The sequence below is a fragment of the Choristoneura fumiferana genome, chromosome 13, assembly GCF_025370935.1.
Source record: "Choristoneura fumiferana chromosome 13, NRCan_CFum_1, whole genome shotgun sequence".
Taxonomy (NCBI): Eukaryota; Metazoa; Arthropoda; class Insecta; order Lepidoptera; family Tortricidae; genus Choristoneura; species Choristoneura fumiferana.
Window position 1 is genome coordinate 12589762 of NC_133484.1, and position 27033 is coordinate 12616794.

Sequence of the window (27033 nt, forward strand, 5' to 3'; positions counted from 1 at the left end):
TTTACAAAACCGGCAACGAACTAGCAATGCCAACGCTGAAGTACATGGGCGGTGGCGGTGGGCGATTATTCGAGCGTTTCAACTGTCACATTTTTCTGAACACTTTTCTATAAAAATGGCCGAATATTCTGATACAGTTTTTTAGTTATGTGGTAGAAATATAAAAACTTTAAAAAATAATCGAAAATATAATCAAATTTTTTGTTAAATGTGACCAGAAAATGGGGCAGTTGAAACGCTTGAATAATCGTCCTGATGATCACTTAACATCAGGTGAATCTCGTGCACATTTGTGTCGGCTTTGAAACGTACCTACATCAAAAACATTTTAAAACTATATAAAAATACGACTTTTCGTGACTCATCTTAATTAACGTTTATAGTTAATCAAAGCGAAATATCTTTGAGTAGATAATAAAACATTAGACAATACAGCAAAGATAGGAGAAATAAGCTGTGTTCAGTTCTAGACGCGAAAATTTTGAGGAAAACAACAATTAGACACACAAATACCAAACCGGAAATCAGAAGCAGGTAAATAATGTAAAATTCTGTGAGGAGTGATTTTCACATGCTACCTTAAGATTTTGTACCCGATCCTATTATAATAATTACCTGTATTGTAGAGAGTTCATTGCCCTTGTTACATAAACGTGTTACTAACAAATAGATAAAGCGATAAAAATAATATCGCCCTAAAAATCGGACCCCTGAAGTAGACAAAAATGACCAGGATAAATTGGAATGGCAGTGGTAGTCGATAAAACATTCTGTTTATTGGGTGTCGCATTTACATTCGTGGGAGTGACAGAGATAGTGAATACATGAATGAAGTAACAATATGTTTCGACAGCCGTACGTACTTATTCGATGTTCGGAACTCATTTCATCTACATGTCTGCGTACATTCATGAAAGTTACTGGTGATATGAAGTATGCAAAACTTTAGGTAAGTAAGTATTTGGTTTTACGAATGCCTGGAAAACATAAGATAAAGTAGGAGTGTAACAACTATCCTCTGGTTTTCTGATATATTGTATCAATGAAAACAATTTCTCATTTTTTTCGTACTTGCGTCCCCATAGACCAAAAATTAATTTACGTTGCAATAATGAAAGAATAACTAATAGATAGGTACTGCCAAGCCTTCTAAAAAACAAACAAGACGAAAACACAATAAATTGACAATTACAAACAGTCGTCGTCAGTAATTACACTAAGCAATCGTTGATTGCTTTGTAATTATCTCGTCCGTGAACAAGTAATAAATAGACGTTTTAAAAGGTTTCTGTCACATTTATATTTCTCATTTGCTGACTAGTTTAATCAAAGACGAACTAAAGTGACGATATGCTATCGTAATTTCTTCTTACAATTACAAATAAATATGCCATAACCATAGGTGCCCTATTTTTTGGAAGGGGGTTTAGTTTTTACACTGACGTTATTGCGTCTAAAACTCTTGCAATTGTCTTAAAATTTGTTTACCTACTATGCAAAGGTACATAATATAAAGTAAGTGTTAGTTATTTTTCTGAGTGTTCTTTGGCTTCTTAGTGAAAGATTCTCGTGAAAGAAAAACCAATTACCCCAAGCACTCCTCAGTGCAAAAGGCTAGAAAGAAAACAAATGAAACCAATGCACGTTTATGTTAATACGCTTGAAATGTATTATTTTACTTAACGTAATGACAACACGAGCAGCGGTATTCACACGTTGGAGCCCCATGCGAACATGTGTAATCCCGTTGTATTTATACACAGAATAGGCGCGAAACACCCCCTAAAACGGTGGCCCAAGATTAGTCGGGAGCGTTACGGGAATAGCAATGCTACCAAATAAAATGTTTAGGGTCATTTTGCCGGGCAACGAGCGCGGCTAGCTCTCCCAAACGCCGATAGGCCTATTTACCCCGCGTTCCCCGGGGAAAGATGGCCATCATAAATTGTTGGCCGCAAATTTGCAATCCTATCTTTTTGCCGGTGAGGGTGGTTCGGCATTAACATAACAGCGGGAATGCCTAGGTGTGGGTAATGCACAGTAATTTATGATGGTTTGTACGTGAGCGTTATTTTGATGTTAAGATTTTGTTTTAGGAAGGCATGTTTAAAATTTATGTTTTTGCATTAGGTATAAATGGACATGTAATTTGTGTTTGAGGTGACGTGTTTTGGCCTTAAAGCATTGCTCCTTCCATAACTATAATGTGTACCTATTAAGTAAGTAACCAATATGTCCTTATATATTACAATAACACATCTTTACTACAACACAAGTTATTAAGGCATATCTAAGGACGGCTTAATACACGTAAGAAGTTATACGTCACGTACGCTTCAGATAATTACGTTCACACACAGTGATAACTATTTATACAAACCTCAAAATTAACTCGTTTTGGTACTATTCAATTACGAAAAGCTAAATTGTTAAAAAAAAAAACAAAGATTTAAATCAAACTGGTTTAGAACCGAGCATCAAATTACAAATTTACATAGGTAACAAAACTCGCAAGTCATGACCAAACTACTGTCAAAATTCTGACAACTAGAAACCTGTTTCAAGCTTCATTCACTACTTTGATTAAGCGCTTAAAAATTTACCACGTAACATGCAATGTAACTTTTATTCCCCGAGTTGGATTAATTTTTAATTATAATTGGTCGTAACAAACGAGGCTTGCACAGTGGCGCCGCGGTGCGTGGAACACGCGATTTAATGACCATTTCCCTCCAAAAATGAGGGGAGGGATTATTAAACACATTCCTCACTTATAAGAGCCCTTAATTGCGTTCAGAAAATGTCTGCCCCTGGATTAATGTAATTTGTATGAGCCCAGATGTATGGAATGTGAACTACGAGTATTAAGTTTTTCATTAAATTGCGTGAATTAATTGGTAGTCGCCGGAGGTTATAGAGTTTCGGAATTTAATTAAGGCTTTATTGCTTCTATGAAACGATGATACCACGCATTCAATTTCAGGATGGTTATTGCCTAAGATGAAGGTAAAGTGCCTATCTAAGCTATAATAATGAACAGCTACAAAATGTTTTTAATTATTAATATTAAGCAGATGGCTGGGCGAATTTATCCGAACACACCTGCAATAGTTGGTCTGGAATTTTGAATTGAACTCGAGAAATGTTTTCATAGTCAATGTTAAAAAAATACTGGACCTGAAACTGGCATCCATGCACTAGATTAGAGGAAGCATGACCAAAGACTACGCGTGGGTACCTAAATGTTGTTATCTCACACGTAACTCGTTATTTTACTAACACAACTTAAACATTAACATAATCAATTATCAAAACAGCCTTTTACGAGATATGCCCCTAATAAACTACACTATAAACACAACAATGTCAGTAAACTATTGCTACACGCCCGTAGTTTACTCTAGACCTCCACCGTTTGACGCTTAAGGGCACATTACACCCTCAGAATAGGGCTTTTGTAATTAAAACGCTCTAAACCAACGATTATGAAGTCTGAACTGTAACAACGGAGACTTGAAGAGTTTTCAGTGCTCATGGGAGATGTGAAGTTTCATACAGGTGACGTTAAAACTAAATGTTGGGGAATGGTTGGGGATTAGTTGAAGATGAGGCGTTTGATGACTTTTACTGTTTCAATAACAACTGCTCATAAATGACCTGTTTGGAAATGCAATTTAAATAAGTAAAATATCATGGGGACAATTTACAACAATTAAGCTATAATTCCAAACTAAGCTTCTATGGGTACAGTCGAGTTCATAAACTTGTGAGCAAAAATTGTATCAAAAATATCTGAACCCGCTTCTACGCCGTAAACAATAGTCGTATTCAGATATATTTTTAGGCAGACTAGACAGACAGTACCAGGCAAAACATTTGCAGGGGGTAGGCCCTTGTGCAAGGTCCGCCCGGGTTGATACCACCATCTTGCTCGCTAATCCTGCCGTGAAGCAGCAGTGTTTGCACTGTTGTGTTTCGGCGTGGAGAGTAAGACAGCCGGTGAAATTACTGGCACTTGAGGTATCCCATCTTAGACCTCTAGGTTGGCAACGCATTTGCAATACCCCTGGTGTTGCAGATGTTTATGGGCGGTGGTGATCTCTTACCATCAGGAGACCCACTTGCTCGTTTGCCATCCAGTAAAAAAAAAAAACATACTTTAATACACCGTGTTTTTTTAATTGCCGTTAAATTCGGTCATAGGTATATAGGTACGTTATCAAGCGTCAAAAATACATACATATCTATACACCTTTACGCCGCTAACCATAAGGTCGTTGTTATGTTTGCTGTGAAAAGCTGCATACCTACTATGCTCTCGACCGTACATATAATCGAATCACTTCGCTTCCTATATTTCCTTTTACATAATTTCACTTGTCATACAAACTTTTGCCATGAAATATAAATAGAAACGTGCCGTTTTCAGGCTTTTTGAAATATCATTTTAAGGAATGCTTTAGGTTAGATTAGGTTAGTTTAATAGCAATTCGGCGGTTCCATGCAAGTGGCTGCCCCTAACAAGATTTGAACCCAAGAACTCTACCTTTCTAGTCAGGTAAATTGGGTACTAGGCAATTGCGCATAAGCTTTGTATATCCTAAACTAAAAAAGATTCTGTTGACGTGGCTAAACTTATCAGATATCAGTTATACGAAAGAATATAAATAAATCGCCGAACAACTAAGGCATTGACCATCATTCAAGCTCAATTGCTTACTCACACTTTTCAAAACCACTAAATTTCTTCACAATAGCCTTTAAAAGCATCCGTTATATCACTTACATCAATCTGCTGCATAATATGCGCCCGCATTAACTTTCAGTTAACTCTATTTATGTTTCCGAGTAGCCGTAAATAGTTAAATTAATAACAATAGAGGAACTAACGAGCGCAGTCGGTGGCCGCCGCCTGCGACGCATAGCAAATTAAATTTGCATTTCACCCCAAGGGCCACGCCCCGGTCAGATGGAGTGCATCGGCCATTTTGTCGCTGACCGGAGAAGGATTAGTAACAAATCAATTGTTGGCTATGATTGGTACGATGATACTGCAATGCTGCGTAACCATCAATGGCTAATGTTGCGTAGCCTACAAAAAGTAGCAAATTTGAAATTTCGCGGCTGGTATATATGTCAGCGGCCGATCGTAAAATCCGCCAGATGACGAAATTCTTAGGCACATCATGAAATGGTGCCATACGTTGGTTACGCGGCACTACATTATCATCGACGATTGGTTCTGTTTCACACGGTTAAAATTCATTCTACATCTGAGATAAAATCAAAAAAAGGTTTTTCGGTTATGCCGGTCAGTATTTGAACCCGCATCTCCTGGCAATACGCGCCAAGTGTGTTCAACTACACCATGCCTTAGATTTCGTTGAGCAAACCTACTGCTGAGAAAATACAAATGACATTCTAGGATTGGCCCGATTAAATCGATGATTTAATCAATGACAGCGAATAAAGATCAATGATTTAATTAACCTTGTTAAATTTTTAAAGAATATATTTAGAAATTACATTACATTACTAAAATAAAAATAAAAATAAATACTGGTTTTACTAGATTTATTAATTTACTTAGGTATTATGAAGAATTCACTTTTACCACAATAGTTGAAGAAAATTTGGCCCAGACATTATGCTTGATCAAGAGCACGTGCCGTTCTAATTAAAAAAATACCAATCTACTCAAAATAAAAACAAAATATTTGTTTTTAATCTATGATTTTCTCCGGCCCAATTTGCTACGTTCTGTTTTTACTCCGTTGAGATTTTTTTAGCATGAACTTACCTATTAATTCCTGCAGGATCAGTAGTGCGCATAACGTGTAATAAAGGCAGACTTCGGGTTCAATCTTTGCCCAATTTGCGCTTCTGTTACATCAGGTACTAGAGGAACTTATGAATGAGAATCATCCCAAACAACATCTTGCAACTTATCACTTAAGATTATGAATTTAAAAATTTCCTTCTAAATACCGACCCACTAAAGTAAACTCTAAATAAACTTACAATAATAACGAAAACTCTATTCTGTGCCGAAATTCCCATTTCAAAGCACTATCAGACAAAATGTTGATATTACCAGAGATAAAAGCATTCATTTTGAAGCGAAATATTTTCTCACTTAAGCTCTCTAGACATTCTCGTACATTAGGGAGTCTATTCCGAAATACATTTACGCGAACAGCTACAACAGGGGCGGGGCAAAATTATAAAATACAGCGTTCGCCCTTTGTTTTTTTAAAAAGGTACGCAGTAGGTACGTACCTTTGAAAAAGGGCGCGAGCAACCTATGCGGTATTCAAATTTGCAGCCCTGTAGGGGAGACTAATTCGTTTTAAATTACGTTACGATATTGCTTTGGGAGTTAAAATATAGCTGATATAAACAAGCAGGAGAGGGTTGGAGTAAAATATTGGACGCACTCAGGTTCACGGTTTAATTAGATTATCTATTTGAACGGCCGTGCTGTATCTACCCATATCTTTAGCTATCGCAGATACTAAGAATCGAGCGTAAACAACACGTAGTAGGTGCATTGCATTGAGATGCCTAAGTTTTGTGTTAGTCACTGTGATTAATTCGCTTGTCGGGCAGTAAAATAGCTGTAATTATAGTTTGCTGCCATGGATGGTCATCTTTCTTAGAACGATTTCACAATCGACGTTATGTGGGAATTTCTGACCATACGAGAACTTACCAGAGTTTTGCTGTCTCGTAAATTAGCAATATACCTAAAGTTTTTATGACTCTTTAATCGAATGCTACTCTTGTTTTTTATTTTGCGTAATAGAAAATTAAGGTGAAATTAATTCAAAGAAGTGTTTTATGGCTTGCATTTTTATTTTATGATTTTTAATGGTAATCTGCGATGTAAAACGACTATAAAAGCGCCTATGTTGATTGTACCAACGCGTTTAACATGTAAAAAATTAAAATTATTAATACGTTTACGACTTTTCTAAAACCGTGTTATCAGAACATAACATGACTGTTTTCGTTAATATATTAGACAGGTGCGAATAGATAAGACTGCGTGCATATAGAAAACTATCACTGAAATACAAATCAAATTCGCAATAAACGGGAACGTAACGGGGGCGTTAATAAAGATATAATAATAAATATTCTGGGGATAGCCTCAGTCTTCCGGGGATCGAATTAAAGTGAGGGTAAGAAAATTGCGTGATTCCCCGGGGAGGAGCGAGCGACAGATGCGGACTCCTTTCTATTTATCCGCGATCGGGAAAACGGTCCGATATTACAACGTACCCAGTATTATCGCGATATCATTTCAGAAACGATGAAAAATAATTCTTTCGATCGATAAGAGGCAGATGTGGCTGCGGACATAAGTCTGCACACTGCAGTCAATACGAGTATCGTCGCGTCTGTCAGATATGATGAGTGGATTCTTTCTAAAGTTTCTGGTCAGATCATAGTGGTCGTTGTTTGCGACTTAATGCTACGTGCCGATACTAATCTTAAGAATACTAGTACAAAGCTAACAAGAAATTATGTTGATATAGATGGTTCCATGTATGCATTAAAGAATAACGTAAACTAAAAGTAATCTAAAGCGCAAAGCGTAGGTAGGACGTCCTCTAACAAGATGGACGGAAAACCTGGTTAAAGCTGTGGGTTCATGGTGAATGCAGGTCGCTTCCAACTGAAGGAACTGGAGTTCTATGGGGGGAGGCCTATGTCTACAGTGGAAGTTCTACGGCTGATATGATGATAATGTTGATAAGTAACTTTGCTACGTTCATTGATCACCCTAGACGTTTAGACGAACACCGTAGGTGATTCCCTCAGAAACACTACTCTCCATAAAAGGCCCGCGCCAATTCAGCGACGAATTTTATTAATTACCTACAAGCCGTTCTAATCCAATTGCTATGATTTACAACCTATAAAAACTATTCAACAAATTCAAAAGGCATTTCGTATAGACATAGCTTGCGCAAGAGCGATGACAATCTCTGTTTTATGGAGAAGACCTCGTAAACGTCTATTAATATGAATGGGCTCCAATTACTTTTACGATTCGCGTTTTGTTGAGAGACGCTCTAAAAAAAGTTTACGATCTTCCGCCCCTGGTTGATTGAGTTTATGTTAGGAATGGGGGTGAGCTCATAGACTCCCTAGACGGATGGACAGCGGCAGATGGGGCACGGATACCACACCTGCCTTGCAATGGATTAGAGTTAAACTATTTGCTATGGAATCAATTCATGAAAGGAATAATTTGAAATTATGTTTAAGTTTTCGGCACGGTTCACTTAAAAAAATAGATCAAGTGGAGAGGGTTCCTTACTTTCTGTTACTTGTTTATGTTACTCAAAACACCATAAAGTTCATGTACCTAACTACTCTTTCTATAACCTATTTTCTATCTTTTGTACAAACTTTATGCTCAAACTGTTGGAGATAAAATGGGAGAAAGTCGAATTTCGCCCCTTTTCTTAAATAACTTAAAAAAAAATACATTTTCACAACAAGCACTTTCAGTTAATATGCCACACAATTATAGTCCGCATTATTTTTTGATTTTTCTCTTAAAGTGGGCCACATGCTTTTTATTGATTTATTTACATTTACACGTCCGTTTTTGAGACACACAGTCATGTTGACTAAATCTTAAATATTTATTAGAGAATGTTGATATAAAAGAAGTAATAAGATTATGTCTGTAAGAGTATGTAGAATTTAGTTTAGACAGTATACTAAAAAAATGCAATTTATTAAATGACTTCCTAAAGCGTGCATTATAAAGAGCATATTTTCCTTCTGTCCATTCCTATATTGAACAGACTGTACAGTTCATATTTCAAATTCAGAACAGTTTTGATCAATTTCGAATAGGTAATTGTCTTTGCGTTGTCATAATGTGATTTAAAAACACAGCCACAATGTACAAAACTGTGAACCTCCTAATAATTATTTTGTGATTCTAACTACAAGATTCAATTAAATAGGTGTACTAGATCGAAAGAAAAGCTCTAGTAAGAATTACGATTTCCGTACAAAGATCAAATGAAATTTGAGAGAGAAAAAAAACATACTTTCACTGCCTACTACCACTGTATACTGGTCGGAACTATGTATAGGTATATATGATTGATTTTTTGGAGTCTTTTTGTATTTTTTATTTCAACTCCAAAAATTTGTTACTTTTACGGGTATCCCGTGAAACCATGTCGAAAATACAAACTGAGACATGGATAAAAAGTAACAAATTTTTGGATTTGAAATAAAAAAATACAAAAAGACTCCAAAAAATCAATCATAATTTGATTGCTTAGTAGCGACATCTCTTGTCTGGGTGAGCGGTTGGTTCCGAAAGAGAGTGACGTCTCTCGATGAGAGCGGAACATAGATGTCGCTAGTGCTGCTGCATAAGTAGCGTAGTAGAAATAAGCAACCTGAGAGAGAAAAATTCGTGTCTAGATTCCTGTCCAGCGGTGGTGTAGGGGTTATAGCACGCAGCACGGATTGCTAAGGACCTGGGTTCGATTCCCAGCGCTGGTCTCTTTTTCTGTTTTTTCTGTGCATCCATGTCTCAGTTTGTATTTTCGATATAGGTATATAAACAACTTTAAGCTATAAATGCCTGTAAATGTTGAAACAACTGACTTATCTTATTTGTAAAGATGACAAGGCAACGTTAACGAAATGTGTCATAAAGTAATTTGAATGTTTCATTTATGTTTTTGAAACGAGACGATGAAGCAATAACGGCGCAACACGTGCAGTTGAGATGTTTTTGTTTCAATTTGTATTAAGTTCAAAGTGGTGAGCAAATATGCATTAAGAGTGCTCTAAAAGTCGTTTGGTTGAAAAATTTTCAAACCTTTTGATACCATTAGTTATATAAAGTGGATGAACCAAAGATCTGGAACAGGTTGTTGTCAAGACAGTGAAATCATTCGACTAAAATAGCAATCGAAATGAAGCCGATTACTCTCGTGTATTGCTTACCGGCCCAATAAAACAAAACAAAATTGCCGTCTGAGCACTCAGAGCATCGGAACATCTGAAATGTACAATAAGACCCATTGACTGAATGAGAATGCGTTGATCTGAATGACTATGGCCCATAACAGTGTGGCGAGCACCACTGTGTGCCAGCAGGCCGGGCGTCTATCACGTCGTATGACCCACTCAATGCGTCTTATTACACCATTATCGCTCGTATCACTCATAAAATGCTAATGAACGAGCGTTTCGGACCAAACATCCGAGCGCGAGATTCGAATGACGATATAACGTAGGTAACTTGAAGTCGACGGTTCGTTGGAAACGTAATCGTAATCGTTCTATGCGCTTTCAAAACAACGCGTAACACGACCGACTCAATGGCCGCTAAGATAGCCCGATGTTTTTAAAAGCTCTTTTATTGTGCGACCGACTCGTGTGGCTATTGAGTGGAGGTTAGTTATACGATACTGCATTTTAAACTCTACGCCGCGGTACTCGGGAATAAACCGCATTATCTTACATTAACTTGATTCATTGGGCAGCTCCTAAGATTTTTACACCAGCCTCTGGCAGTTATGAGATGATTATTTCACAATTAATTATCCCACAACACTGTCTGCGTACATTTTCTAAGTTGACGTGGGCGTGTTTAGTGCCGTGTTTTTGTGGGCCGCCTTTCGAACGCAGTGTACCTCGAGAGAATTAAACTTGATTTAATGGATACATACTTTTAAAAATGACACAATGTTATTTATATTTTAGTAATAATAAGCACTAATCTCTTATATCAACGCATTATCGTGATATAGGGCGGATGAACACCGCGCTATTCAAGTATAAATTTATTCGAAGGGCTTTATCCACGGAGCTTTATCTCACACTAAGATTTTTCCTGTGTGATCTCCCACCTAACTATAAATTAACTATTCCCCTCGGCGCGGCGAACACGCGATAAAGTCACAGGAGTATCCACTAAATTCGACTGAACAATATTTAGTTACTCCAAACCGGTACGTGACACACGATACGTACAATAACAGTTTTTTTTGTGACGCCTCAGGAACGTTATCTGTGACTGATGGAGTCATTTTCAAAAATAAAACGGCCTCTCTTCTCGCCATGGGAATGTACGACCACTTCACATTAATATATTATCAAAATAACGCTTTCTAAGCCCCGAGTGCGCGCCGCCGCGGCTTATCTACAACACGAATACTCACAAATAATAATAGGAAATGAAGTGCGTACTTAGCGCGGCAATTTGGAGTTTTAAACATCCTGTTATAGCATTAACACGTGGGCCCTTAATATAAATATTGACTCCGAAAAAACTGGGCCCGCATTAGGCAATTGTTTTCAGTACGATTGACTAAAAACAGCTGATAGTGTGTTCTTGGAATTGGTCGGCTTTTAATTACAAAGAACCGCTGGAGATATCAAAGCACTGTATGTGCCTATTATATTAAACACGGAAACTAACTCAGAGAACAAAATTACTTCTTTTTAAGTCGAGTGTATATTTAGCTTGATTAAAACATCAGAGAAGTGAATTAATCCCGGGGCGGCAGTGGGCGGCAGACCGAGTGCACTTATTTATTTGTGTCGCTAACGTATGTATTTCAGACGTGGATTAAATGGGAAAACCTCGCTGAAAATTCAGTTTTTCCGGACGCGGAAAATGAAGCTTTCTGGTAGGCTATTAGAGTTCATTTCCGCGTGTGTCTATGGGATGTTGTGTCGTTCCTTTTGGGACGGCGAATGCACATCCTGTGCAGACTTTGTATAATTACGTCCTCGGGGAGTTGGTGTTTGGACGCACTGTACTGGAGCTAGCTATATAGTAGGTACGGGCTAGCGTTTATGTAGCACGTACCTAGTACTAACTTACCTACTACTGTTGGGTTTGGCATTCATACTTACTGAGTCTACTGTTAAACTAGAAAGTTTGTTTGTGGTTTTAATTTGACGCGTCAATTATTTTACGTTGTCAGGTGCGTTGAGTATATGTACATCCAACTAATGTACAAAAAATACTATGCATAAGATGCCGTCCGCGATGATAATGATAGTCTTGGAGTACCCAGTGTGTGGTGTGTAGGTATTATGATTTTGTTATGTGCCTCGCCAATGTCCGGTGACCAAATTAGTAATGTCGTATCCTGAGCTGTCTCCTTTGAAGCTTGTTACTAAGAGGATAGCCGGATATTGCTTGAATAACTTTCAACGTACTTATGCAATAATTCGTCTACTTTCCTGTTTCAAATACATTACACCAGAGTTCTAGAAATAATCAAGCCTCTATTTACGAATAACTATTAAAAGTCCCAGCATAACCGCATATTTAATTGGCGCCAAGCGCAGTTGCATCTACTGCATTGCATTATCATAGGGAGCGTCATTCTAAAAGAAAGTTTACCCAATTTTAGACCTAAAGCCCTGCCTTTTAAAGATTGTAGTTGCACGCATATGTTGACAAAAAGTTGTATTGTACGCATGCTTTCCGTCCAGACTAGCCAGTGTCATTAGAAACTTCATTTTGATAGTTTTGCGTTTTGGTAGGGGTCAAGATATGTGGTCGGTGAGGTTCATTGCTCATTCTGCATGTATACAAGTGATGTTCCTTGCATACGGAACCAGTTTGCCGCTACCGAGAACGCGTCTACTGCTCGCTACAGTGATACACGGTTTTTGAGATAAATCTTTCACTGGAAATGTTTTTGTATAGACTCAAGCAGGCTACAGAGTTTTTGCGACGTTTAAAAGTGAAAAGACCACAAAACGGGTTAAATTATAACCCATGAACAAAGCTATTTACTTATTTAGCAATTGCACTTTGGTGCTTACAACTTTTGATTATTTATGTACTTAACTATAAACAACTTTAAAAAGATAAGACAAAGAAAGCAAACTTTACAGACAAACTTGATGCATTGAAGAGAGCATCTATAGCAACTTTGTGTAAAGCTATTTTCCGTTTCCTTCTGACAAACAAATCTTGTTAGTGTCAAAGTTTTCATTCCTGAAGTCCCTCGATCAAGTCAAATGAAATAAAACTTTGGAGGAGGTGTATCGAAAATAGTAGGTTGTAGGTACCTATATTATAGTATGTACCTACTTACAAGTAGGTACTATAATATCTAGAAAGATCATCTAGAAAGTCCACACATAAGTACTATATGTTTATACTTACTGAGTATTAAGTCTAACTAAAGTAGGTATGTTTGAACCAATCTCCAAAATTGTATTTTATACCGAAATAAATCTGAAATACCTATTTATTCCTTAAACCATGCATTTGGCAGCGTGTTTGGCAAAACTCCAAACGACTTCAAAAGCTTTTACATTCCGTATTTGACAAGATTTTCATATCTCTCCTAATTTGTTGGGGAGATTTTTTTCGCTTAAATTATAGTGATATTATTCTAACTTATGGAAGTTACGTTATTAGTCTTGACTAAATAAAGCTAATTTATGTACCTACTTAAGTAATGAAAAGGAGTAAATCATTTTTAAAGAGAGTTAAAATGCCATCTCCGATCACATATTTTTAATTGCATTTTTAGGTAGACACATTTTAATCCAATTGACTTAAGAGCTATTCGAAGTAGAGCCACATTTATTAATTTTGAAAACGACCTAATGGCTGACACCACACTTACATAAGCGCTTAAAATCAACAAGATTTTCAATTATATCTTAGTTGATATATATATACAACAAATTCGATGTTTTTTAAATAAATATCCTATATCCTCATAGGAAGACATACTAATTTACCTAACATTATGTAAAACCATTATGTACTATAATGGAAACATTGAGACTAATTAAATCGAACATTATGTGTCGCATGCGATATCCTTTGACCTTATTATCTCTTATAAAGTCATCAATTTCAATAATAAATGCCATTATATGCACAAAGTATAAGCCTGTTAATAAATAGCGTTTTATGGACCAATAAATGTACAATCTTCAGTGTAGCACTGTTCTCATACATAGCTCTTTATTATATCTTCGATGGCCACTGTTACACAACGGGTTTTATTGTAAATTGGATTATTTATGTATCAAGCTTGATATATTAAGGTTAAATGCAATACGAGTATGCTTAATAATCTGGCCGTGACATAACGATCGCATTGAAATATTCAATTCATTTCAAATATTAACTAATCACTAGAAAGAGTTCCGTCTGGGTTTTGCCACATTCTTTCTTACCTTTATCATTGAGACTGGGTTATAATACTATTAATTTGAGTCCCGCACCTATTTATATATTGCACAAAGTACAGTCGAGTTTATAAACTTGTGAACAAAAATTTTATCAAAAATATCTGAACACGCCGTTAACAATAGAGTCGTGTTCAGATATTTTTGGTCAAAATTTCAGTTTACGAACTCGACTGTACCTACTCTTAACGTTAACAAGAGCCCTAAATCGTCGTTTTGCAGACCTGCGCATGAGTATAGTTTCATTCGGGATGAATAAATCGTGACGTCAGTGAGGCGGTCCGGGGATCAAAGATCGTTTCACTTCAACTCACCAATGTAGCCGGCTGAACAGGGGACGTAGGGTTGCCAAACGAAATGTTTTTTTAATATGGATTTTAGTTCAATTGGTAAATGGAATGATACTACAAAGAAAAATGTGTTCTTATCATAGAAAACCTACCATGCTGTTACCAATGAAGGTTTCTTGACAGGCGAAAATCGCTCAATGGCATCAGTATCATGAGCTGTCCGTTTGACGTTACAGCTTGACTTGCGACTGTCATTCCATTAACATGCCATACACAAGCCTATTAAAATTTTAACTTGTAATGTCACGAATAAAAGTTTTTATTATTACTTTTTTTATAAATATTGGGACATTTTATATTATTATGTAACTTATGAATGGTTTTCGGTCATTTTATGAATTAGAAAAATCGCTACTTTCAAAACGAGAGTTCTATGATAAAAAACCGTTGTTATAAACTAAACTAACTGAAAATAAACTGTTTTTTATATAATTATTACATAGACAGAATACAGTACCTATACACCTTTAATCCCGAAGAATTAATTGCCCAAGAGGGCGCGATAAACGAATTCTAACCAAATGGAGTCACGGGGAACAACTAATATGAAATATTAGTGACATATTTTTCCGCAATCGGTGTTGAACTTTATTGATGAGAACAAAATTACACTCGTACCACTTTGTATTTGCAACCTTTTATTGAATAATGAAATGAGTGTTTGTTTGTATCGATGTTCATTAAAATTATCCGAAAAGTCAAACTTTCTCCCACATCTAGTGATTAGAAGGACATCAAATTTGGCGCGAATATGTTTTCAGATGACAATGCAAGTGTAGTAAAATAAAGTGCAGTCAGCAAAAAACTTATAAATACTAAAAATACAATTCTCTAATTATCTATTTAATACACAGATGATGTTTCTTACTCGTAAAATACTAACAAATGACTCATAGTTGGTGTTAACCCTGCGCAATGGCAATGTCCTTTACAACCGGAGCACAGAACAACATTGTGATGATTTAACTGGGCTCGCGATGAGCAAAAAATACTCCTTTCCGACTCAAACGAGCTTGTGAAATATTAGCCCTGCACCAGCTTTCCACACTAACCTATAGTCTACTCTTTATGGCACCGCCACACTGTCCCGAGACTGATCTCGGACCGTGACGAAAAATTGGTGGGACTTTTTGCAAGAGTGTGGTTTTGAAATGGATTTTGTTTCATATGAAACTTTTACTTTATAAACTTAAAATAAACAAATACAAAGGTCTCGGCCCTGAATACAACTTTGTTCCATTCGGGGTTGAGACCTTAGGTCCGTGGAGGCCCAGCGGAAAAAATATCTTTAAAGAATTATCCAAACGTCTCTCGGATACCACAGGGGACCGTAGAGCTGGCAGCTTCCTCGCACAACGTATCAGCATTGCTATACAGCGAGGAAATGCTGCCAGCATCTTTGGGTCCATGCCGCGGGGGGATACTTTTTCAAATTTCTTTTAATTATAGTTTAGTTATTAGTTTGTTTTACTTTTATTAATATTTTTAAATTAGTCTAATTTTAATTTATTATAATAATAAATTAAATTAACAATAATTGTGCTCCATTATTTCATTAATGTAACCTTTCTGAGTCTTCTTAACAAAAAGTGATCTTTCGCTGTAAAGTTTTTTTCAGGAGCATAATTAGAATGTTAATATAAGGTACTTATTAAACACGGTAATAATCAATTTTGATAACATCCTGTTAAAAACTATCCCAAATAATCCTTTTTCTATGTAATATGAACATGAACAATTATAAGTACAAGATAAAACTAGAACTCTAACATTATAGGTACAATGAACTATTCAATTTTCCATTCGGTTAAAATTTACTGTGTCAAGTTCATTAAAACTGCACCCAAACCTATAAATCTTTTTTAAGAAACTTTCTCTGATAACATACCTTCTGTAGATAAATATCACATTAATTACTACTCACGACGTGGCTCCGTTATGACATTAAATAAAATGAAATGGAATAATGTGTGTTTAGTAAACACACAGTAAACCGTTTACTATAAACATAATTAAAAACATGTTAACTATTAACACTGCTGATGTCATTTTATTTAATTAACCTTAACTAAAAGCTCGAGGGTGTGCAGTACGTTTAGGTAAACTTTTATCTGAAGAATTTTGATTGGTCTTTTGGCCACAAAGGTACTTGTAAGTGCCGAAAAGCATTTTAGTGTTAATCTTTTTAATTGTGCAATTGATATACGCTATCTGGTTTGGATTAAGAACGATTTTAGCTGTCAGGAGGAAGTTATAATTTACATTTTAGGATTTCTCTCCTAAAACCTGATTTGCATGCCATTTGTTTTTTGAAATGTATGTGCCAATACTTAATTTTTTAATTTAGTGATAGTATATTTTTGCATTGATCGTTGCATTAGACATTGTTTCTTTAGACTTAGTTAAGACTTAAAAATATATTTTTTTAAGTAGGTACAACTATATAGTCCTTACTTATCACATTTCCATAAGGCTTATTTCATTGAAACAAGAGGGATATGTATACGTTTTATTGTAGTCGACTGTACCTACTCATCTGTAAAAAAAACAGTTAACAGTCAATTTTCTTCTACTTTGTGAGTCTCGCTTTCCCGTATCCAGCACGAACTATTTTAAGATGGTGTCCCGAGCACAGCCGAGTTTAGCCGACTATTTACGACAATTTGCGAGTTACGGCGCCATAAACCGTTCGCCGACAGAGGAATTATGGTACCCTTTCATGCTTTAATATGCCTTAAATTGATACCTAATGCAATTCAGGCCTTAATTCGGGCAAATTATTGAGATCTATTGTCAATATAACAATTTGTGCGTCAGTGTAGATCCAGCTTAAATTTTCATTCCAGTGAGGCTGGCATAGTTAAGGTGTCTTTCAAAGCTAATTAAATGCTATCTTGGTGCCTTTATACTTGTATCCATTTCTCCTCTGACCACCCTTTTAACGTTAAGCTTGCAATAAATAACACTCTTACTGGACAAAACTTCAGTATAATTTATTTGTAATTCAGAAAAGCCCTTATGCCGATCCGGGCATGCATTAATCAAAGAACAAGAAACAGGTTCGTAAAAGGTGGGCCGAGTTAAATAAAATAATAAATAAGGTAGCGGCTTTCTGTGAGATTTATTTCCGAGATAAACAGCGAGCCAAGTCGTTTTGCCACGGTTGCGTTTGTAGGTAACTATTTACTTGGCAATACTTTTGTCGCTTCAGCGTACCTAGGCGTAATTATATTGTACGAATTTGTTGTTCTAAAAACAAATGCTATTCTACCTTGGTAAAACAAGTACTTAATATTCTATTAGTTCATAAATAAATTATTGAAACTGATTAAAATTAAATTAAATTAAACTTTATTTCAGACGTTATTACATCCATATAAAATAGTGTTAGAAATTCTTAATCTATGTTATTTTATCGCCTACTTAAATCTAAATCGCGCTACAGCCTTTATTTGACCGACCCAGTACGCCAGATTAAAGAATAATGATTTTCATATAGATGTATCGAATTAAATAGCAAATACCTATGTCAGTTGCAAAAAGTTTTAATGATAGAAATTTCCATCAATATTACAATACCTACCTCTAATAAAATAGTTACTTATGGAAGTTTTTTTTCTAGATATTATCTGACACTCTTTTCCCAGATTTTTTTACAGGATGTTCTCTTTTAAACATGTTTTATTGACGGCAAAAAGGCAGTGTTGTAAAAGCGGCATAGAGCCGGTAAGAGCGCGACCGTGTCGGTGTCTCCCACAATGCACGCGTCTTATTAATGTATCGTTCTACCCAGATATATGGTGTTTACGCTCTTACACACTTTTTCGTTTAATCCCGTGGCTACAAATAATTACTAAGCTCACTAAATTATCGGAACAAAAAACAAGAACTCCAAAAAAACCTAAAAAGACACTATTTTTATATCAGATCCAAAATATTCGTGCAAATGCAAATCAGGCATTATGGTATCCTGCAATCAATCAGATCACTATCGCGCTATGGGAAAACGTTCCCATTAAAAAAAGCGTTTGCAGGTACTCGTAACAACAAACCACCCTGACAACAATGCGGCGGAGAATAATGGAAGCCAGCTGACGGGAGGTGCCTTAACGTCCGTCGTCATGGCAACCGAGGGGTGCCCAACCTGCCTCGCAACATATCACCAACCCCCATAAAAACAGCCATACTCGCCCCCGATCGCATACAGATTTAGACCCTACCGCGTAAACCAGAATGATCCCTTTCATACGTCAACAGATATCACTTACGGCCGTATGTTTTAATGACTCGTGTTTTGGGTTCCATCTTTGCTTTTTAAAATTAGAATGGCTTTCTCTATCTCCCTCGCGCGCAGCGGGACGCCTATCCGCACTAGTCTAACCGCACTTATATAATTATCCAATTTTCTATTTATGACATTTTAAAGAGTATTTCAGTTTTTGTTGAAGTAAGCGAGGACCGTAAATGTTATTGCGGCAATAAAAACGCAGTTTCGGTAATTTACGGGACATGTAAATGTAGTAGCCGAGTTTGGACGAGTCACATGATTTATACTTAACTGCGTATTTTTTTAATTAGGTACCCCTGTTGGAGATTTAAGGTGTTTAAAGCGTGTATACAATGTAAAGTCGGTTGGCAACCTTATAAAACAAAGTTAAGCTTTAGTTCTGCAAGAACGCCTTTGGTTATCAGCTGCCTAATCTTCAAGATTTTAAACAAAGAACTGCATGGCGTTTATCTTGAAATTTACGGGAATTCTTCAACACTGAATAAATTTAGCAGCACGTTAAAATACTACGCGGGTCAGGCAAGTGTTGTAGTTCTAAACAACAACAAATTTTTATACCGGCTTTAACTCTCGTTTTTATTATTATGTTATTGCAATTGATCTTTTTTACGAAACGCAAGCAACAAATTCAGTTTGTGAAGGGGATAGCTTCCCACTCCTAAACATCTAGCACATTTAAATATTGGTCTTTAATCTTAATCTAATTAATAAAGTTTACTAACAACCATATCCATTTATTTTAATCATGATAGTAACCAGCATTTGTTTCCATCAGTGTAGGTATACGTACCCCAGGTAAGGGCCAGCCTACACGGTCAGACATTCCAGGAGAGTGTCGGTCTGCTATTAATTTAATACTCGACGGGACGGCCATTTATCTTGCCTTATTTATTGGCCGACTCGAAAACCAGTCCGGGCGAGGTACCTTTGTGAGAACGCATTTACCTGTCTATGTAGCCAGATAGCTACGTGAGAATGAGATTTAGTATTAATAAGATTGTAGTTTACTCGAAGATTAGTGGTCCCTTGTGTCAACTGTGGGACAGTGACCAGTGTTAGGGTTGACGAGACTTTCACAAATTCTGTGAATCAACAAAAACACCTTACAAAGCATTAGAAAGTTGCGCAACCCTTTTACGCGTCACTGGCGTCTTACAGCGACTCCTTTTTTAAAGGACACTATTGTCCTACAGTCCATTTGTTCTTAACCCTTTCCGTTACTTTTTGCTTTACACAGATTGCTTTTTGTTACCTCGCGCCTTTGACTTTAACGGTTCACGTATCGATTTTAATGTTCGAAATGAACGTTTCACTTGTCATTTATTAGCTATTTCTCTGCCTATAAAACTCAATATTTGATCTACATTGAGGTCGGTCACAGTAGCCAATAACTCTAAAATTAACTTTACTGCTGCAATAAAATATCTATTAATGAGCCATTAAAATCTGAGATGGTTTTAAAAGTAAAATACAGATTGGCGATCGTGAAGACCACGTTTGCGGTCCCCAAACAGCCTGCGATACTATTATAATTATTGTACTTCACAAATGTCTATCTATTATTGCGTACCTAATGAGGGCTACCGTTTTCGCAATCATCAGTTGGCGCCACTGTAGACAAAGGTCTTGCCTGAAGTAGGTATAATGGTTAGTTATTACGGGCGTGAAAACAAAATTTATATTTAAATCATATTTAATGCCTTACAACCGTACCATAAAAATATCAAGCATGCCACAGTGTTGCGTAGTCCCGTTTTGTTCGGAAAAAACAGAGGACAAAGGTTTCCGAAAGGCAAAACTGACTCAAAAAACTGACATTCGTTGCCCCGCAACGCATATTTGCTATGATTAATTTCAGGCATTGCAAAATATTCACAAAATTATTCTAATTATAAATAAACCCGCGTAGCTCACCTAAAAACAATGAGATTTGTCATTTCGGAGACCTCACGCTCCACTAGCCCCTCTAGCGGTTAATTCATGCGCGATAGCCCTCAGTAAAACAGAGGTCACTTTTAAATCAATGTTATGTGAGAATTTACATGGTTTGAAAAGAAGCTACTACTGAAGAGGCACTTATTCCAAAGACGATGTGGATGAAAATCGCACGTACTAATCAAAAACTTTGTTCTTTCCAGGGCCAAATGGCTGTCCACGGCGGCGAGGCAGACAAACATACACGAGGTTCCAAACGTTAGAGCTAGAAAAGGAATTCCACTTCAACCACTACCTGACACGTCGGCGCAGGATAGAGATCGCACACGCGCTCTGTCTCACGGAGCGGCAAATCAAGATTTGGTTCCAGAACCGACGCATGAAGTTAAAGAAAGAACTGAGAGCTGTCAAGGAGATTAACGAGCAAGCGCGCCGGGAGCGCGAGGAGCAAGACCGAATGAAGCAGCAGCAGCAGGAGAAGCAAGCCAAGCTCGAAGGTCAACACCACGGCCACCACGTCACACACCACCACGACCCCATGAAGATGCCCATCGACAAAGGCTCCAGCGACCTCCTCAAAGTGAACAAGGTCCCAACGTAAGGCGCCACCTTACTAGCAAATCCTGACTGATTCTGTATCATATAGTGTGAATACATGAATGCAAGTGCGTCTACGGACGGAGGACAACGTTAGTCGTTTCGTATCCACTAGTTTTTATGTTTTGCGGCTGATTGCGTCGCCTCGTTGTGGAGGCGGACTCTGTTATATGTTCCTTTGGTGCGCGGCGCGTCCCGCGGCATCGCCTCGCATCGCGCGGCATCGCGGCGCTCGCGCGTGGACAGGCTGGTGATGTGCTTTAAGCATTTATTTTGTTGCCATAAACCACACCTTGTATTGCAATAATATATTACTAAATTTACAAAAGCGTTACAATTACTCTAGGGTTTACATGGAGCCAGAGTGATGATCGGTATTGTTAGTTAAGATTTTAAATCTGTGAATCTCATAGTATTTATTGCTACCACTTACTATAATCCATTATGTTATATTTTTTTATTAATAGATATTATATTCTGTACATTTTGGTGTATATTTTATTATTTGTCCGCTCTCAGCGGGCTGTTACATTTTTTTATTATTGTAAAATTTGTTATTTTTACCGGTTGATTTCGAGAGAGTTGTCTGCCTTCAGTTTTGGATCAGTTGTGATTAACAAATGTAGTTAGGATCAAGAATTGTTGTTTATTTGAACTTTTACTTTGATAGGTACATAGTGCTAGTTCTCTTGCTTTCGATCATACTTAATAAACATAATTATTGTTTACAATAGTACATATATCTTCGTACTTTAATATAAATACATACCTACCTTCATTATTAATTCCAAACGAAGGTAAACATTAAACTACATTAAGAACAAAATACGTATCGAAGTACAATTGCAAATAGGTCTTCGTCATTAGTTTGTAATAACGTTATGTTTTCGTGATTTCGGTCTTCAGGCCTATAAATATTCGAATTAGGCTGTATTTTTTGATAAATATAGTCAAAATCCTTGTGTCCATGTACTCAGTATAACAAATAATCAAATTGAACAATTAAAAGAGAAATAATCGACATGCAGACTACGAATTGTCCACAAATCGGAATCATCTGATGTTCAAAATTATATACGTAACGATGAAACATATAATGAATAGGTAACAATAATGTGACTAAATATAAACTTTTACACGTAATTTTAAAAATGGAGTAGCTTAAGTGTAATATACGTAGATAATAATAGGTCCGACTTTGTATGAATTATTGATAAAACAATAGATTAATCTGGTCACGCGCTATTTGAACAATAGCATTTTAATTCAATGCTCCTTTTACTGTTTATATTTACGAAACTACTTAATTTTGTTTTACACATTTGACATAAAAACGCTCAAAATCTATCCAAATTAAGTATATTCGCTTTTGCTTGCTGTGCCCACATCTTATTTTACAATTTAGTAATTGTGCCAAAATATAACTTAAAATAATTAAAAGCGTTTACGACTTGACCTTATGTTTTGCTTATCAAACCCATCGCATCAAAAATATCTGTGAACTCTCAATACGTAATTTGAACAAAATTAGCATAAAAAAATTAGTGTTGATAGTCACCATATACGTAAATTAAATGTCAGGGTAGAATTAAAGGAAAAATAGTAAATAAATAACTGTATGAAATTGGATTCTTCGCTTAACAAAAATCTTGATAGATCATCTCGCAATATCTGTCCACTCGTATTATTCAGGAAATTGTATATCTGTAGCTGATTAGAAGTTACAGCATATTAATGTCGTGATATCATTAGCACAAGATAAGTCGTCGATAAGTAGGTGTAAGATTCAGGAACAAGTTGGATTGTTAGTAATTGTTACAAAAAATCTGCCATTTACTAAACAAATTTTAAACTAACGTGAAAGATTGTCAAAAATATTTACCAAGTTCAGTTTATTTTCGAGAAGATTCAAATAGTTTTTTTTAAATATTATATTACATAAATTCAGTCCAATTTATCGTACCTACCTACCTAAATAACCCTTACAAAGTATTAATAAATACATTGGTCAACCTCGTAGGTAAACTTATGTATCTTTAAGTTAGCGGAATTCAACCCTTTTATTGTTTTACTCATTTGTGTGTGAAAACTGTAATTATTTGGTTGAACATAACCATACCTAGCATAAGTACATTAAAAGGTAATTCCATATTTTTCGTTAGACTGAAACAACTCAAAGGCACGAAGATCGGTGATTTTATTTCTTTTGTTTTTTATTTATAGATTGCATTAAATGCGTTAGCTGTCTGTAGGCTGATTATAAACAGAACTGCGGGGAAACTTTAACAAAACGTTACAAAATGTAGCACACCAAGAATACTCGTTCTCACTGAGAAAATCTACTGCTCTTTCGCAAAAGTTTTTAGCGCAGAATCGGCCTTCCGGTACTACGTGCAATAATTATGATATTCTTTATAACATTACATAACCCATAGTCTTCGTATAAGAATAAGGTTGTCGTTAGAAATAGAACTTTATCTCATTCTAAATTAAAATCGAGAATGAAAATCGAACAAAATGTACTTAAGTAACTTCGGTATAAGTAGGCTTTATAAATTATAATGCATAGGTAATAAATATCGTAGTTATCTGATGGTTAGTAACGATTAAAACGCTTAAAATTATTTGGTATTGTTCGCAAAGTGCAAGGGCAGTCATTAATTTGAAACTGAGATAGATTGGCAATTTAATGACAAAAATGTGTCCCTTATAATATGAGTTAATTCTCTTAGGGCCTATTTCACCACTTGTCGACTAACTTTAAATGTCAGATAAAAGTAATGCCGTCTTTGTTTATTCAGACAAAACAAACAGAGACGGCATCACTGATATCCGTCACTTAAAGATAGTCGACAAGTGGTGAAACAGGCCCTTAGTGTGGGGATATTTTTTCATCAATTTCATTGCCATTCCGTCGATTAATGTTAAAGATGCCAACGTATTAGGATTGCTTAATTCTAAAGGGACGTACACACTGAAGGGGTATTTGAGCTAAACAACGTGTGTATACGAAATAAATTGTTATTTCTGCATTTCCCAAACCGTTAAAGGTTTATGTTATATTCCGTTATAATTGTTTTATGAACGGGAATGTGCAAATTAGTAGCAGTTTGTAACGTTATTAAGCAGCAGCTTTGTCACGATTGTACGTTTAGTTCTGGTTAACAATAGTTATAACTTGTAACATAGTAACGATATTTATGTGTATGTACGTCCATTGATTTATGTCGAGTTCACTTTATTGTTTCTGCCTCGTAAAGATGTGTAATTCATGTGAAACAATGAGCAATTTGCAAAATAGATTACATACATACGTCCTCCATTGGTAATGTTGTCTTGCCATGTACTAGTATTCGTTAGTAGGTAGGATGTACCTGCCTGTATTGATTACACTGTTTTATTTCCTTCAAGTACCCTGTAATATGGCTGAAAGCTTTAATCAGTTATTTCGGCTCCGGCTTAAAGCGATTTGGTTTTGTTTTTGTTTGTTCGTAGGTACAATTTGAATGTTCAGGTTAAAAAAATATTATAGGTTTTTGAGTTACATCTTTTCCATGGGTATTTCGTTAAACAATGCAACGTCGAAATTATTTTGTATTAAGTTTTCTCTTTGTTATTATCTGCTTACAAGTAGATTACCTTTAAACAACAAAACTTCCTTTTAGTTTTACATGCATACATGTTTCAATAAAGTTTTATCTTAATATAAATGTAGCTATGTAGTGAGTATGTATCTATATCTATATTTTTGAAAATAGTAGGTAATTAAAGCGTCTTAAAATAACTGTAAATATTCGTGAAAGTTTTATGTGGCGAATTTTTTTTCCGTTCATATTTTTGTTTTATGTTATGTAATGAGGTGTCGTGTTGATTCCCCATTTTAACTAGACACCTGCGTTTGAAGTATTTGTATTGGGTGTCTTGTTAACGTGGGCATATGCTATCGACGCGGTATGAGACGGCGTGGTAAATAAGCAAATAGTTGGGTGATTGTATGAAGCCCGCATTCAATATTGTAATATTAATTTCAGAAATTCAAGAGAATAAAGAGTTAATTAAACTACTGATATTTAATTTGTATTCTTGCGCCTTTCCTGCCATTTCCCTACGATATAAGGAGACAATATTTATTTTAAAATTCTAACGTAGTTATACAAAAAAAAATTAACCGACTACAAAAAACCATGAAAATATTGTTCTACCAGTCTGAAGTCTCAGCCTCAGCACGAGCCAGCAGGAGTGGATCTATAGGCGCCTACCTCGCCTACGCACTACATATTGGGCTTCAATCACTCCTGCTGGCTCGTGCTGAGGCACCGACTTCAGACTGGTAGAAAATTATTTTCATGGTTTTTTGTAGTCGGCTTAATTTTTTTTAAAGTATAAAAAACACGCTTTTTAGTGTAAAGTAATGTAAGATGCAATAGTTTAATGTCAACTGCTCATCACCTTTTACAAAAGATTGCTTATTCCGATGCAGAGACTTTCATTATTGAGGAGTCCCGGTGCTTCACCACCCATTCCATTTGACCATATGCATGCATTACGAGGAGCATAAATTGCTAAGCAAAAAGTAATTGAAATTCAACCCGTGAAATACTTGTTATTGATTAGTACCTCCGATGGTCATCATCAGTTCCACTTCACAAAATGATGATTTTCAAAAGCAAATGCACGAGTTACTACTAAATATATCAAAATTACCATAGGCGTCCCTACAACATTTGAAGACTTCCCCCGATTTCCTTAGGATCCAATCATCAGATATGTGCCAGGCGTCATGGTCATGACTCTCAACTTAGCTTGATTCAAAATAGCTAAGCAAAGCTGGTTTTTCACCATAAGCTACGTACCTAAAGATGTACCTCTATTATGAGGTAAAAAAGTAATAAATAAAATCTCATGAAGAGCCAAGCCTGTATAGGAATAACGAGCTATTTTAGTTAGTTAAAATCTGGCCGCTAGTGGGCTTCCATATGACTGTGCCGTTGAAAATATTATAGCAGTCATCGTAACTATTACGTACTCGTACTTCCTAGTTAATAGCAACAACGGCCAAGTCCCACAAGGTTATCAGGCCTCCAAATCTTTGATTTTGGCAAACAATCAGAAAATGCTCGTCAGATTAAATATTATTATTTTTTTACTAAGACGGCACTTGGATGTCCCTAGTGGTTCGGCTACTCTCTTGGGTTACACATTAAATTCGCCAGGGAGGCTTTTCCTGTGTTTTATCATCATCTCTGATCTCAGCTTTAGAGATTTTAACATTTTATCCCGATCCCGTGGGAAAATTGGGTAATACAATAGGCATGTGTTATTCCAGACGGCTAGCGATACACTATATACACATTATTTTTCATATTCTTTTACTAGGATTCAGGTATTTTATTTTTTCAACACAGTAAGTAGTTCTTTTATTAGGTTGGTGTGATACATTTATTTCTAACAATAACTTAAAATGTTTTAATTTAAAAAAAAGAACTATATACAAAAAATAAATTAAACTAAAACTAACCTACTGCAAAATCGCTGCTCATTGTGCCAGAAGGCTGGCAGCATTGCCACGTTGGATCGCGAGGCTGATCCTTTGCCAAAATAGCTGCCAGCCCGCTGGTCACTAGCATCTATTAGGCG

At 36.1% G+C, this 27033-nt stretch overlaps 1 protein-coding gene across 4 annotated transcripts in view; it reads left to right on the forward strand.

The window, feature by feature from the left end:
• The window catches only part of LOC141434084 (homeobox protein abdominal-A homolog), a 46078-nt gene extending 20613 nt beyond the window's left edge, over positions 1-25465 (forward strand). For all 4 annotated transcript variants that reach the window (XM_074096363.1, XM_074096365.1, XM_074096362.1 and 1 more), the window contains exon 3: positions 21003-25465. In XM_074096363.1, the coding sequence (XP_073952464.1) occupies positions 21003-21400 (398 nt within the window). In that variant the 3' untranslated portion in view covers positions 21401-25465. The remainder of the gene's footprint in view (positions 1-21002) is intronic.
• Positions 25466-27033: the final 1568 nt, after the last annotated feature.